At 41.2% G+C, this 13,926-nt stretch overlaps 1 protein-coding gene and 1 long non-coding RNA gene across 4 annotated transcripts in view; one reads left to right on the top strand and one right to left on the bottom strand.

The window, feature by feature from the left end:
• PIK3R1 (phosphoinositide-3-kinase regulatory subunit 1) overlaps nucleotides 1-13,926 on the top strand; it is a 61,996-nt gene that overhangs the window by 26,713 nt on the left and 21,357 nt on the right. For 2 of the 3 annotated variants that reach the window (XM_083703534.1, XM_083703535.1), the window contains exons 3-4: nucleotides 10,077-10,169; nucleotides 12,014-12,088. In XM_083703534.1, coding sequence (XP_083559660.1) covers nucleotides 10,077-10,169; nucleotides 12,014-12,088 — 168 coding nt within the window. Of the gene's footprint in view, nucleotides 1-5,347; nucleotides 5,828-10,076; nucleotides 10,170-12,013; nucleotides 12,089-13,926 lie in introns of those variants that run through there. The other variant, XM_083703536.1, reaches the window with a different exon arrangement.
• On the bottom strand, nucleotides 12,381-13,921 carry LOC310827567. Its single transcript, XR_014556420.1, has 2 exons — nucleotides 13,253-13,921; nucleotides 12,381-12,683 (listed from the first exon to the last, which is right to left on the bottom strand). It is a non-coding gene; the product is annotated as an uncharacterized lncRNA (long non-coding RNA).

The raw sequence follows: 13,926 nt of genomic DNA, 5'->3' as shown, positions 1-13,926 counted from the left end.
TAATTCCTGGACAAAACAATGTAGTAAAAGGTAAAGGTAAAATACAAAATAATGTAACACTTCAGGGGTAAATGCAATGCTCTCATAGAACTGCACAGATTAGAAAAAAGGCTTGGATTACTTTTTAATAAAAAAATTTAAAGCATCAGTTTTAGCCTATAATTAAGGAATAACTAGAGACTTAAAAGAGATCTCTGCAGCATAATGCTGCTTATAGCATAATGGCCTGCTGTTGTGCAGGAGACTGATCTAAGGTTTTTGTGGAAAATACTGACACCCTGAGGTGAAGACTAACTTCAAACCAATCTCACAGTTATAAGATCACTTAACTCTTACGTTACGTTGTTTCCAGTAGATTTTTCTGCTCTGCATTTCCTCCCCTTGATGGTATCCCTTCTAAGTATTTTGAGAACTTTGGCCCTGTAACTGGTGCTGCCCATCTCTAATGAACTTAGGAACATAGAAAGATGCCTTATATCGGGTCAAACCCATTTGCTCATCTAGCTCAGGGTTTCAGCCAGGAGTCCTTCCAGCCATACAATGGGATACCTGGAGTTAAACACGGGAACTTCTGCATGCAAAGTGTTGTGGGGGCGGGTGGGTTACTGCTAATGTTGTTGTTAACTGCTCTCTAGGCACTGAAAATTCATTCTTCTTTTGGCAAAGATTTACCAACATTACATGGTACTTGCTCCCTTTTTAACACAATGCAATACCGTGGTACCTCTAGTTAAGAACTTAATTCGTTCCGGAGGTCTGTTCTTAACCTGAAACTGTTCTTAACCTGAAGCACCACTTTAGCTAATGGGGCCTCCTCCTGCTGCTGTGCCATTGCTGCACGTTTTCTGTTCTCATCCTGAAGCAAAGTTCTTAACCCGAGGTACTATTTCTGGGTTAGCGGAGTCTGTAACCTGAAGCGTCTGTAACTCGAGCTACCACTGTACAGGTCACGGCAAGATTGGCCTTTGCAGGGTTCAGGTAAAATATCTTTTGCATGTCTCACTTGGGTACCAAACTGGCAAGATATTACATATTTTACTGGCCAAAAGTAACCCACAGTCAATCTCTCAGGCTACCCCTCAGTGAAGATAAAACTTGGAGAGAACATGTAGGACTGTAGCTCTAAATGCCAGTTATAAATGAAATAAGTAAATGAATTATGTTACAATGACCACTTACACATCACCCAAAAAAAGAGGACAAAAGACAAGAGCATGTGCTTTGCTTGCAGAAAATCGCAGGCCACCTCCAAGTAGGACAAGAATGTCCTCAAACTGAAACCCTGCAAAGCCACTGCCAGTCAGTGTATGATGCTATATTGAGCCACAGAGCCCTGTGTTCCTTCCTATAAGCACTGGTGCCAATTTTAAAATTTGGACTATAATTTAAATAGAAAGCCAATACATCTCAATATTGGGAGGGGGGAGGTGGAACCCTGTGTCCAGGTGACCTATGTGGCTGCTCAGACTACTGTCCGTGCAGTAATTTCCATGCCCCTGTTTTAGGGTTATTTGTCTTGAAACCAGACTAGGTCAAAACAGAGGACTCCTTCAAAAAGAAGACTGCCCTTTGTAAAGCAGGACTAACAGACAGTCTACATTGGGTACTGCTAGGGCCATCAGGCTAAAAGAGTGTGAGAGAGATAAAGCAGGTCGCGGATCTTGCCAATGTCCTGCATTGTTTTTATTATAATAATAATAATAATAATAATAATAATAATAATAATTATTATTATTATTATTTATTTATACCCCGCCCTCCCCAGCCAAGGCCAGGCTCAGAGCGGCTTACAAGCAATAATAAAAACAAGTTGAATGATTACAACTTAAAAACAAAATTAAAATACAACATTAAAATGTTGAAACATTAAAATATTAAAATGTAGCCTCCTCGCAGGAGGAGAAAGGAAAAGAAAAAAGAAAGAGAGGGAGGGAATCAAATTGGCTCCAAGCCAAAGGCCAGGCGGAACAACTCTGTCTTACAGGCCCTGCGGAAAGAAATCTAATTTTAGTGTAATTAGAAAATGCATTTCTATAGTTGCTGTTCAACAAGGAAAAATATTAAGTGTGTATTATTATTATTATTATTATTATTATTATTATTACTTCCACAGCATGCTATTGCTTTACACGGTGTTTTTCTACAGTAGCACAAGCAAAAAGAAGATAGTTCCCAGCTCTAAGGGTCTTACAAGCTAAAACAGGGGTCTGCAACCCGCGGCTCCAGAGCCGCATGTGGCTCTTTTACACCTTTGCCGCGGCTCCAGGGCGGATACTAGCGAGGGGAGGAAGCGCATTGTGCGCCCCGACACTCCCCACTGTGGCGGGCACTGTACTGGCTGTGACGTCGCATGGGGGCGGTGCGTGCGTTAGTCACGCACCGTCCCGACGTCACCTTCCCTCCCGCTGTCAGATCGGACATTAAGGTAAGAAACAATATATGCAGTGTTATATTTGTTTTAAATGTCGCAATGGTTTTGCGGCTCCCAGTTTTTTCCCTCGGAAATGGGTCCAAGTGGCTCTTTCTGTCTTAAAGGTTGCAGACCCCTGAGCTAAACTGTTGCTCCAGTGCCACTAAAGTTTTGTCAGCACCTTGAACTAACAGTTCTACACTGAACATGGCATTTCTAAACAGAGGGCAGGTTGAAAAAGGTGTTGTGGCTTTTATAAAATAGTGTGTGCTTCAAAAGCAGCCCGTAGAGGGGAGTAGAATATAACAGGACGATTTAACTACAGGCATTTTTTTTTTTAAAGAGTTCCAGTTGGAGCCAACTAAAAACATCTGCTGTCTTATTTATAGTTCCCAGTTCCAAGAAGTATATTCTGTGGCAGATGAAAAAGAGGATGACAGCTCATAATTCATAAAGTTACCGAAGCCTAATCTGATAGAACATAATGTCCAAACTCCTCCCTCCCACACAGACAATATCGCTTCCTTTTAACACGAGATAGCATGGCTTTGCTACATATTAAATTGAGCACTGACATACAATTTACAGCCCTTGTTATAATAATTAAACTTTAATAAAGAAGCACCATGGCCTATTATTGCAAAATGTTGGCTCAGAACCAGCAATTTGGGGAGATGCATCTTGTTAGTGTGATTCTAAGCCAGTTTTGTTTTGTATTATAGGAACCCCTTGCGTTGTTGTGCTGAAGGGAGAGGGAAGACATTTTCTAGCATATCATTTTTTATTTTGTTAATAATGTTAATACTGGTAAATGAGAGCTTTCTGGGTAGTGGGCTGAGATTGAATTAGCCTGTTGTGAGAGTGTATGTCCAACTTACTTTATAATCAAGTTTTTTGGATGAAGGCTTTGGTAAGTTGTTGGCAAGCAGTATTTCCCCATGCAAGCTCTTCCTAAAGTTTTAAAGCTGCATTTTCTTTTTGAGGGTATGGAGGTGCTCACAACACATATTCATACCACAGATGGCGTATACACCTTATTAAAGCAGCTTAAAATGATATAATGTGCGAAATATAAATGCATAATTTTTACAAATATAAATATTTACATTATGTTGCTTAGAAAGCAATTCTTTGGAACAGGTGCCATCCAAATGAACAGTTGTTGCACCACTGCGCACACCCAACCCTCCCATCTCACTAGACCAGAGCTTTCCAAACTTTTCATGCTGCTGACACACTTTTTAGACATGCATCATTTTGCGACACAGTAATTAAGTTTTACTATCAAACTGGAGATTAAACTAACCCCTTTCCAGCCACAGGAGCAGGACGGGGGTGTTCGCCCAACACACCTACACACTACAGCCAACACACTAATGCAGGCTTCTTCAACCTCGGCCCTTCAGATATTTTGAGACTACAATTCCCATCATCCCTGACCACTGGTCCTGCTAGCTAGGGATCATGGGAGTTGTAGGCCAAAAACATCTGGAGGGCCGAGGTTGAGGAAGCCTGCACTAATGTGTCATGACATACAGTTTGGAAAGCTCTGCACTAGTCCTTGGAACAGATAAAATATGGGGGTGAGTTCTTGAACATTTGGGGGACAGGGCAGAAGTGGTCTGGAATCCAGGTGGGGGCGACTATATTACTTACTAATTGTTTTTGAGGTCATCTGTGGTCACCCCATGGGGAGGCAACCATCTTGTTTTCATACAATGTGCTCCTAACAACACAACATCACTCTACATGAGTGCACCCCACAGTAGCAGTTGGGCTGCTGTTGTTCTGTCGCTAAACTGTGGCTTCATTTTAAAGTTTAAAAAGATAAGAGAATACCAACACCAATCCTTGTGATAAGGAAGGAAGAGAAATTCATTGGTCCACGTTTTGATTTTCCACTCCAGGAGAGAAATGTGGATTAAAATGCAGCTGTCATTCAGATTACACAGTTCTCAGAATTTCGTGGTGCTATTTCTGCTCAAAATATTCGCACAAAATGCATACTTCACAGAATTAAAAATGCAATAGTATGTATTTAAGGGGGAAGTGCAGTGAAAAGCATATGAAACATACATTTTAGCAGAAAGTGTGAATAATTTGAGTGCAATTTTTTCAAAAACTGCAAATAAAGCATGGCAAGGAATTAATCTGTGGTTGAGTACATGTGAAACTCACACTGAGCATAAATAAAGGGATCCAGCCACCTACATACGCCTCCATCAGTTGGTGGAGCATGAAAGTCTTAATCCCGGGGTCATGAGTTTGAGCCTCATGTTGGACGGAAGATTCCTGCATTGCACGGGTTTGGAAAATATGACCCTTGTGGTCCTTTCCAACTCTACAACTCTGTGACTCTACAATCTCCGCCTTTGGACCGCCTCATAAAATACCAACAGAGCAATTCAGACTGTGACAAGGCAACAGCAGGCCACGCTGGGGTGACAGTCACCATTGTATCCACATTGCTGGTGTTGGAAGTTGAAGGAGGCAGGCAGAAATGTGCTGTGATCTATGCCGGCTTGGAACTGCTGTAGCCATTAGGCCTTCATTGGACCCGGTGCTGAGAAAATCTAGGAGAAAAGGTAAAATTACTCAGATTTTAACTAATGTTAGACCATAGTCTCCTGGATACCTTCTAGTAAATGAGGTGTGTCCCCTCCCCCCCCCCAGCTTTTTCAATAGTGTATCTTATTACATTTTAAAGGGCAGGTTAGGTTATAATTTTGGTTCTACCCACTTTCATGCTTCCTCTAGCAGTAATGAAAGGTTTGGCTCAGAGGCTTGCAGAGCCAATCTTCCAGCTTTAACTTTCCATAGGTCTTTGCCAGGTAATAACTCTGAAAATCTCTTTTTACTGAGAACTCCTGCAAAAAAAGTGCAGCTGTGTGCTGGTTTCGTCTTGCAGCTCATAGCTATGTTGGCAGTGCTCAGTTGCAAGGTATGTGTCGTCTGCTCACACACGTTGCTGTTGCTAAATGCTGTTCAGGCATGTCTCTATTAACAAGAGGGGGGAGAGCTTTTGGATTGGAGGGAATCTCGGCTTCTGTTTCGTCTGATTGGTTACGGCCGGTGGCAAGGTAAAAATAGAAGGAGTGGAAAATCCAGCATTTCTTGCATGTCATCAGAAACCTCCTTTTAACCTGGGATCAATGCCTAATGACCAGGGAAGAAGGCTCTTTTAAGACAAACCCCCGGCAACTTTTAAACACCTGGGGCAGCGGGCTTCAAAATAAAACCCGAAGGGTACACTTTGTCTTAACGTGAACGTTAAAATGATTACTTTAAGTGAAAAATTGATACTGGATTGTAGCAAAGGGATCTGCAAAGTTGCCCAGATTCTTAAGAGTGGACTTGGCTCTCCAAACCTTTGTGCTGTGAAGCACACATCAAAGCAGAAGATAGTTTTGAAGTCAGGTACAGATTGCAGGCTGCTTGTCAAGTTTCATTATTTCTCTGTGTCCATTGAAAAATTGTGTGTTGAGAGGGGTGGGGTGGGGGCTTCTTTCTTGCCATAATCCTTTTGATACATGTTCAGTCCTCTGCCGTATTACCACTAATCCATATTCAGAGCTTGTTTTGGCAGTGGTAGCTGGAATACTTGCTTCCATTCCGTTTTGTTGCTGTAGCATGTCAGCTTTCTTTTAAAAAATATATATATAAAAAATTAAAGCACCACGAACAAACCTGGCTTCCTTCTGTGTAAATCTTGTAAAATGGTACTTAGTTCTAAGAATGTTGTAAAGTGTTTAGTTTGGCAGACAACTGTTTCCTGAGGTCTTTTTTATTTTTTAAAAAAACCCTAAATGACTGTAATTTTCAGTTTTGTGCCAAAGGTGGAAAGTTTACTGTCGAAAGTACCAATTGCAGTATAATGGTATGGGAATTTTATACAGGAGCATCGCAGAACAGAGCAGCTCACGGCTACAAGAGCTACGAAACCCACTACTATTAAGAGAGTGTCGTTGTGTCAGGATTGTTGGTGATATGCTTTGCTCACTCATCACTTCATCACATTACAAAGTTAAGGGGTTCCCCTCCCCATCAGTTTATATAGAATTTAACTAATTTCGATTGGCAGTTTGTTTGAATCAATGAGGTGGTATTTGGCTTCAGAGAATCAGGGCTGTCACCCAATTAAACAAATCTTTTTTAACTTTATGATATTGGTTGATTTACCTATGATTAATCAGTTAAATTTGCATATGTAAAAACAGTTGTGAAGTAGTTATATACCATACTAGATTATTTTTCCTGTTCCACCTTTTTTATTTTAACTTAGGAGAGTCATTCTCTCTTTTCTGAGAGAGCACGGAGAATACCTGTTCTAGTGGCCATTTCCAGCTTACATATGTTTTAAACGCTGCTCAATTAATGGCAGTGTTAGAAACTGAGATACGAGAGCTAGGAGCTAAATGGCACCTTAAACCTAGGTTATGGGCACAACAATGCAATGTCTAGGTGCGCTTTTTTATAACAAGAATACAGAGCTGAAAATGAATGAACTGCAGCTAAAATATTACGTTCATTTTTCACATGGTCTCAGAAACTGCTCGCGCACATGGAATTCCCTGTCGCAAAATGCGCCTAGAACAATGGGAGTTTCGAACACTGATTAATGGGTGGTAGTGGTAGATTTTCAGGCAGTTTTAACTGATTTGTCTACATGGGGGTAAGCCCCATTGGAAATGTGCATAGGATAGGGCATGTTTCAGCCCTCAAAATTATATTTTATGTAGCAAACCCAATTGATTGCAAGAGCATTTATAGCTCCGCAGCAGCTTATTTTTCTAACTGCAAAAGATAAGACAAGACAAGATAAGCCTCTCTTCTAAAACATCAAAATACTTGATACAGCATTCCTAATTTACTTCTGATCTAGGATGGGAGAACTAGGCTCAAAGGAATTGTGGTGGGCGGGTGGAAAATGCAATTTGTTTTCCTTACAGAAACCGCTAGAGGGAGTAAGAGAGAGAAGGCAGTGAGCTGAATTTTTCGTTCTGCTGCGTGCCTCCCTCAGAACTGCTTTGTGCACAGCTATTTTCGATGCAGATATTTTTGTGCAGAAAACCGACATATACATGGCCATGCATGCATGCATTTGAAAAAGGCACAGTGATTGAACACTTATGTAGGTATAAAAGTACAAGTACTTTAAAAAATACAGCAAGGTGCTTTGTGCATGGATATCTTTCACAGTGATCAGTTTCCCCAAAATTGGCAGAGCTTCTTCTAAACTTTTATAACATGATTGCTTGTTGACAAATGCGAGATAAACTACTGCTGGCTCCACCATGCTAGGATGGGAGTGAATGTTCTTTTCACAGAGTTCATTCTTCTGCTGGACACATTTCACAAAGAGCACTTCAAGGAAATCTTCTTCAGATTCTTGTACTGTGGATTTCCTAGTAATTGTGACATATTCAAAGAACTACTGTTAAGAGGAAGTTTCTGATCCTTTAAAAAATGTGGTATTTTAAATAGTTCTTGTAGAAATCACAGGGGGGGGGGGCAAAAAGAAAGAAGGTGCGTAGCTCCCCCAGCTGGTCAAGTCCAGAGCTTTCTGTTCCATTGCATTTTATTATAAGAAGGTTGTATAGATTTTGCACATTCGGCTGTGTTCTGTTTTGAAGTGCACAGGAGTTCTACAGTTGTGCAGAGCACATGTTGACATAGAGAAACATGCGGGCATTTTGTATGGAACACTAGTGTCTGTGTGTGTGTGTGTGCGCGCGCGCGGACATATGTGTTCATGCATCTGTGCAGCCTGTGGAGGACAGGGGAAGAAAAGAGTAGGAGGAGGCTCATCAAATACAGTGGTACCTCTTAATTTGTTCCGGAGGTCCGTACTTAACCTGAAACTGTTCTTAACCTGAAACACCACTTTAGCTAATGGGGCCTCCTGCTGCTGCTGTGCCATTGCTGCACGTTTTCTGTTCTCATCCTGAAGCAAAGTTCTTAACCTGAGGTACTATTTCTGGGTTAGCGGAGTATGTAACCTGAAGCATCTGTAACCTGAAGCGTATGTAACCCAAGGTACCACTGTATGCAACTTTAAAGGAAGGGCGAAACAAGTGCTATGATGTGGACTCGATGACAACACAGACTTCCCTGTGCCTGTCACCAGTCAAGTGCACCTCCGTTCTGAACCTTTTTCCTTGGGGAGGCTGCACGTGTCTTTTCAGGGAGATTACAGGTTGTGAGGGAAGCAAGCATACTGCCCTTAAAGAGCCTTTGTAGCGACAGAAAAGTGGGTGGTGGGGTCAAGTGAGTTTGAGTATTGGTTATGCTGTATATGCAGTGCGAGGAAAAGCAGGTGCAAGTGTCTTTTAAGGACAGAAAGGCCTCAGGAACTTGATGAGGAGCAATGAACACTGGCGCCTCTGCATCTCCCATCTGGACTTCGCAGTGCAAATGGACCCAGAATGGAATACGGGTGCAATTCTGCATGGGGTGGCCTGTCCTGTTTTGCCACCTGAGGTGAAACGGGAATTACCACACCTGCCATGTCCCAGTTCTCACCAAACTCTGCAGGAGCCTGGGCGCTCCTCCAACTGTTGCCACTCGCTTTGCTTCTCCGCCTGGGGAGGGGAAGATGAGCAGCAGTGCTGCGCACCAGAATGCCTCCCCCTCAGCAGCAGAAGTGGTGTGGCTCTGATGCTGCATCATTGCTAAATGGTCACATTCCAGTGGTGCCCTGTGGTACAGAACTCTGCGTTGCCATGCCCAACAGGCTTCCTTCATCTCAAAAGGTTGCTCCAATGAAGAGCTCCAGTTGCCATTTTGGTGTGTCCATGGTCACAAAACTGGATGCTTGTTTCAAACTACTATGCACTTTCCATGAACCACCGTACAGCAACTTTCCCATTTATTACATCCCCAGCATATTTGGGTGCATGTTTTCATTGTTTATGGCAGCCATTGCAAAGCTCTGGACCATCTTTCACCCAGCAGGGTCCATCACTGCTCTTATACTTTGTTTTAGCTAGCCATGGAAATATGCCATGCTGGCAGGGATAGCATTCAATATAAGGTTGCTGCTGCTTCTTCTTTTTTTGCAAGAAGTTGATAGTGGCACAGTGATCCCCTAAGCACTTCTGTGACATGGTTGCTCTTCCCATCCACTAAAACACTTGTGCATGGCTATCACACATGGGCTAGACACAGATCTGGATAAGGTTCATGACCTTTCTTTTATTTATGTTTCTCAGAAATGGGTGTGCATTGATGCAGCATGACTTGAGCCCTTTGCAGTGAAAGAGTTATAGAAATATAAGGGTGCATATTATTTATTATTGCATGAGAAAATTCATGTTGTAGTGATAAGTGGTTCAAAATAGCAAAGGGTGTAGCATGTGTTTCTGAAGTTTCATTCTAGGCCAGCAGAATTTCTACTGAAACTATGCTGAATATGTCCTGAATTATTTGGGACTCAAACTTCTTCTTCTTTTTAACTAAGTGATTATGTATGGTTCTAATACGCAAGGGCTGAGCTGACGAGAAAACTGTTTGCCTAGACTTTGCCAGCTGATAAAGGGAATTTGTTCAGTGTTTAAAATTTAACCAGCTGCATTACATCTCAGGCTTTTCATGAACTCTTAACTGTACCTCAGCTGCTTCATTTTTTTTAAAAAAAAATATTTATTTTTTCTCTTTTCCTTTACAGCTTTTACACTTCCAGATCTTTCAGAGCAGTTTTCACCACCTGAAAAGGCAGCTCCTCTTCTTATCAAGTTAGTGGAAGCCATTGAAAGAAAAGGTATGCATATGGTGGCATGGGGCTAGAATATAACTTTGTTGTGTGCCTGGTCATTCGGATACCACCCCTTTTGAGCTTCACATTTTTGAATTGCAAATGGCAGACCTAAATGTCAGGAGCCATATCAGGTCATGCTTAGTCTTGCACAATACTCATGTGCTTGCTTCCAATGATGCTGGAATTATACCCAAGGTCCAGAAATAGTAATAGTAGTAGTAGTAGTAGTAGTAGTAGTAATAATAATAATAATAATAATAATAATAATAATAATACAGTCACATGCTGCTTGAATTGTGGCTACTTGGTTTATTAAAATACTAATGAAGCTTGAACAGCTTGCCACCTCATAACTGGCTGTTGAGCTATATTGAAATGAATATGTATTACCTAAAGACAAATTTGAAAAAGCCCTAGAAACGTGAAATGTTTTCGAACAGGTAGCAAAAACTCTGTCCTTGATGTGAGTAGTTGATCCACAGGTTGGGACTGCTTGGGAGCATTAAACAAGCTTTTCCCCAACCTGGTGCCCTCCAGATGTTTTGGGCTGCATTTCCCATCAAACCCACCAATGAATGGTCAGGGATAATGGGATTTGTAGTCCAGCAACATCTGGAGAACATTAGGTTGGGAAAGGCTGCCTTACGGGGGCCCTGCTTCCCTCAGGTGTGAGAAGCCAAGGCAGTGTTTGGGTTTACTTTGAACGGCGTGGAGTCCTGGAGAGTAATAATGTCTTTTGTATTCCCTGTTTGTAAACAAATATACCAACATCACACTTTGGAGAAGCATATTGTCCCTTGTATTTCTGATATTTTTTTATGATCTGTGATATTGTGTGTGTTGATGCTGGTCTGTGACTGTATTAATAAATTCATTCATTCATTCACTTTGGAGGAAAAAAAACTCATAAGGCAAAAAAACACAATGGCTAAGGCTGTGTCAGTTTCTTAGAAAGAAGAACAGCCGTCAGAATGCTTCAGCGTTAGTAAACTTCAGTGGAAACTCTCACTTCAACATCTGCGTGTGTCAAAATTCAAACTTGCTACAAATCTTTCTTTGCCCTTCCCATTTGCTGAAGAATGTTGCCAGAGGACAGAAATTTCCTCCTATCATGAAACATGAATTTTCCTACTATATTTTGACTAGCATTTCTGTCACTGTAAAGTTCCCATCCCAGCATGGATTTATTGTGTATGTGTGTTCCTTTCTCCATCTGACTTCTTCAACTGGTCAGCTTCACCTCTGCAGTGTTATTCCATAAGTTTAGAAGTTAAAACAGGACTGACTATTGGTGCAGGTTAAAAGGCAGACGATTTGAAGGTTGTTTGTTTGCAATCTCTTAAGTGTAGTTCTTGCAGTCATGGCTGGTTTACTTTAAATGCAGCCATTGTTAAATGTCACCAACCTCAAACACTTCTTATTGAAAGGAAGTAGTACCTGTACTGAGAACAGCTGTTTCAAAATATATAGGCAATGAGTACGGGAGGGTTTCTTAAAGGATCATGCCAAACTCTTAGGCTATTGAAGCATCTTCCACCAACTAACTATTAAAGTCAGAACTGATCATAGATCTTCCATTTCATGTTTAGTTTGGCCCTGATGCAAATTTCAAAGTCAAGAATTTGGATAAGGTATATTTTTGTAGTGTTGCTCAGCTAGTTCTTTGCAGACATGTCCTGCATGGGGTGCAATTAGATGTGAGAGACTAAGAATGTAATTACACAAGCATGTGCAAACTCCTGCTATGCAGTGGCATTTGAGTGAAATACGATGTACAAAAAGCCACAGGATTTGTTTGAGAGTGCTTGTTTCTTAGTTTTAAAAACCCAATCTGCTCTGTTTTTAAGGTCTGGAATGTTCGACGCTGTACAGGTCACATGGATCAAGCAGTACTGGTGAATTGAGACAAATTACTGAGTGTGGTAGGTACAAATATTAATAGATTTCAGGGTAATTCACATGGGACAAATTGATTTAACATGTAAAACTTACACATGGCAGAGCAGTGTATTCCATTGGTATTCAGTTACAGGCTTAGCTTTCACTGACCCTGGGTCCCATTGACTTTGTAAATTCCTGGGATTAGGCCTACTTGGAAATATCTTGGTCGGTAACAGCTTTAAAGAAACATGATTGGCTGAGGATGCTGCTATTACTTAGGTTAGGTAAGGTAAGATTTATGCATGGCTTCCCCACTAAAAGAAATACCATGAAAAAATCATATAAACATTATTAAAAGAGATATAAGAACACAATATCATAGTGCTGGAAACTCCCAAATGCCCAGGAAAACACAAGCAATAGAACAATAGCAAGGTTGGTGCCAGTGGGCCTCCCTGGGGAGAGAATTCCCTAGGGACCGATCCAGTACATCCATCACTATAAGTGCTTGAGCAAAACATGAGAAATAGAGCCTTGTGTAAGGAGAATATTGATGAAAACATGCTGTAAAACTCCAGATACAGCCAGTCTACAGTTGTTCAAATCTTCTGGGTCCAAGGAGGATTTCTCTTGGACCTGAAAACATATTTTTAAACTTTGCATCCATTTAATAATTTTGTTCTGCATGCACAGATCACACATACACACACACACATGCACACATATACACACACATGCATATATGTGTATATGCATTTGAATGCATATTTGAAATTTTACAGATGTAATGTAACTTTCAGCACCAGCCAATAAAACATTTTCTTGTTTTCACTCTGGCCTTATCATTGGTTATAATGCTTTACTGTGCTACTGTTTACACAAAATATTAGTATGTAAAACATAGCTCAGTTAAAAATACCTTGAACTCTTAGAAGGCCTAAAACAATCTACTCATATTGCCCCATTAGTGAGAGGTATATCAAAGGAACGAAGTTTCCTGGTGGGCTTTGGACAGATCTCCTTGACTGGAGTATACTTTTGTATGTTATTTGTATGGTGTGGCAATGTATTTTCCTTTTCATTCATGATTCCTTGAATGGTCTTACAGGTGAATAATGCAAAGGCATTCAATATGTTTGTAATGGTTCTTGCTTATTATATATGTATGTATGTATGTATGTATGTATGTATATAAAATTCCTCACCAGTGTGCAGATTCACCATGCTCTCTCTTAGCAGCCTGTTGCCATTGCTTTCTGTAGACAAACTTGGCATTAGAGGGGGGCATGGGATGTGATTGTCAAACTTCTTACAAGCGGACCTTTTACAGTACGTTGTCTTTCTGCAATGTCTCTTACATGTGTTCTACATAAAATTGAACTTCTGTGAAGAGCTCCTTTTTTAGATAGTTGTAAAAGGTATGGCGTCCTAGGGGGAGGGGAATAAGAACCGGACATCCAGGCAACAGAACATCCAGGCAACAGAACACCCAACTGCCATCACTAAGCAGCTCAGCCAATGCACAGTAGCTCCCTATCTGCCCTTGGATAGTATAATAAGACCTATAGCCCTGTAGGAAATTGGGGGTATGCTACCCCAGAGCAATGACTTGCATAAAACCGGGTAGAAGCAGCCGCAGTGATGTTGTGTCGCATGTTATTTTAAGTAAGCTGACTTGGATAGCCTTCTGGATCGAAATAAATAAATGAAAGCACATTTTGGGTGCCTTGTTTGCTACAAATGGTTCATTATAAGCCAAATTGAGATGCAAGCATTGCTTTCTGTTTTGCATGATCAAGAAAACGGTAGGGGTGGGGGCAGGCAGACTGAACATGCTCCAGAGGCAAAGCGTGACTGGGACCTGTCTCTCCCTCTCTCA

Source organism: Podarcis gaigeae (genome assembly GCF_964106915.1).
Source record: "Podarcis gaigeae genome assembly, chromosome: 11".
NCBI lineage: Eukaryota > Metazoa > Chordata > Lepidosauria > Squamata > Lacertidae > Podarcis > Podarcis gaigeae.
Note: the sequence above shows the minus strand (reverse complement) of the source record. Positions and strands in the feature narration are given on the sequence as shown.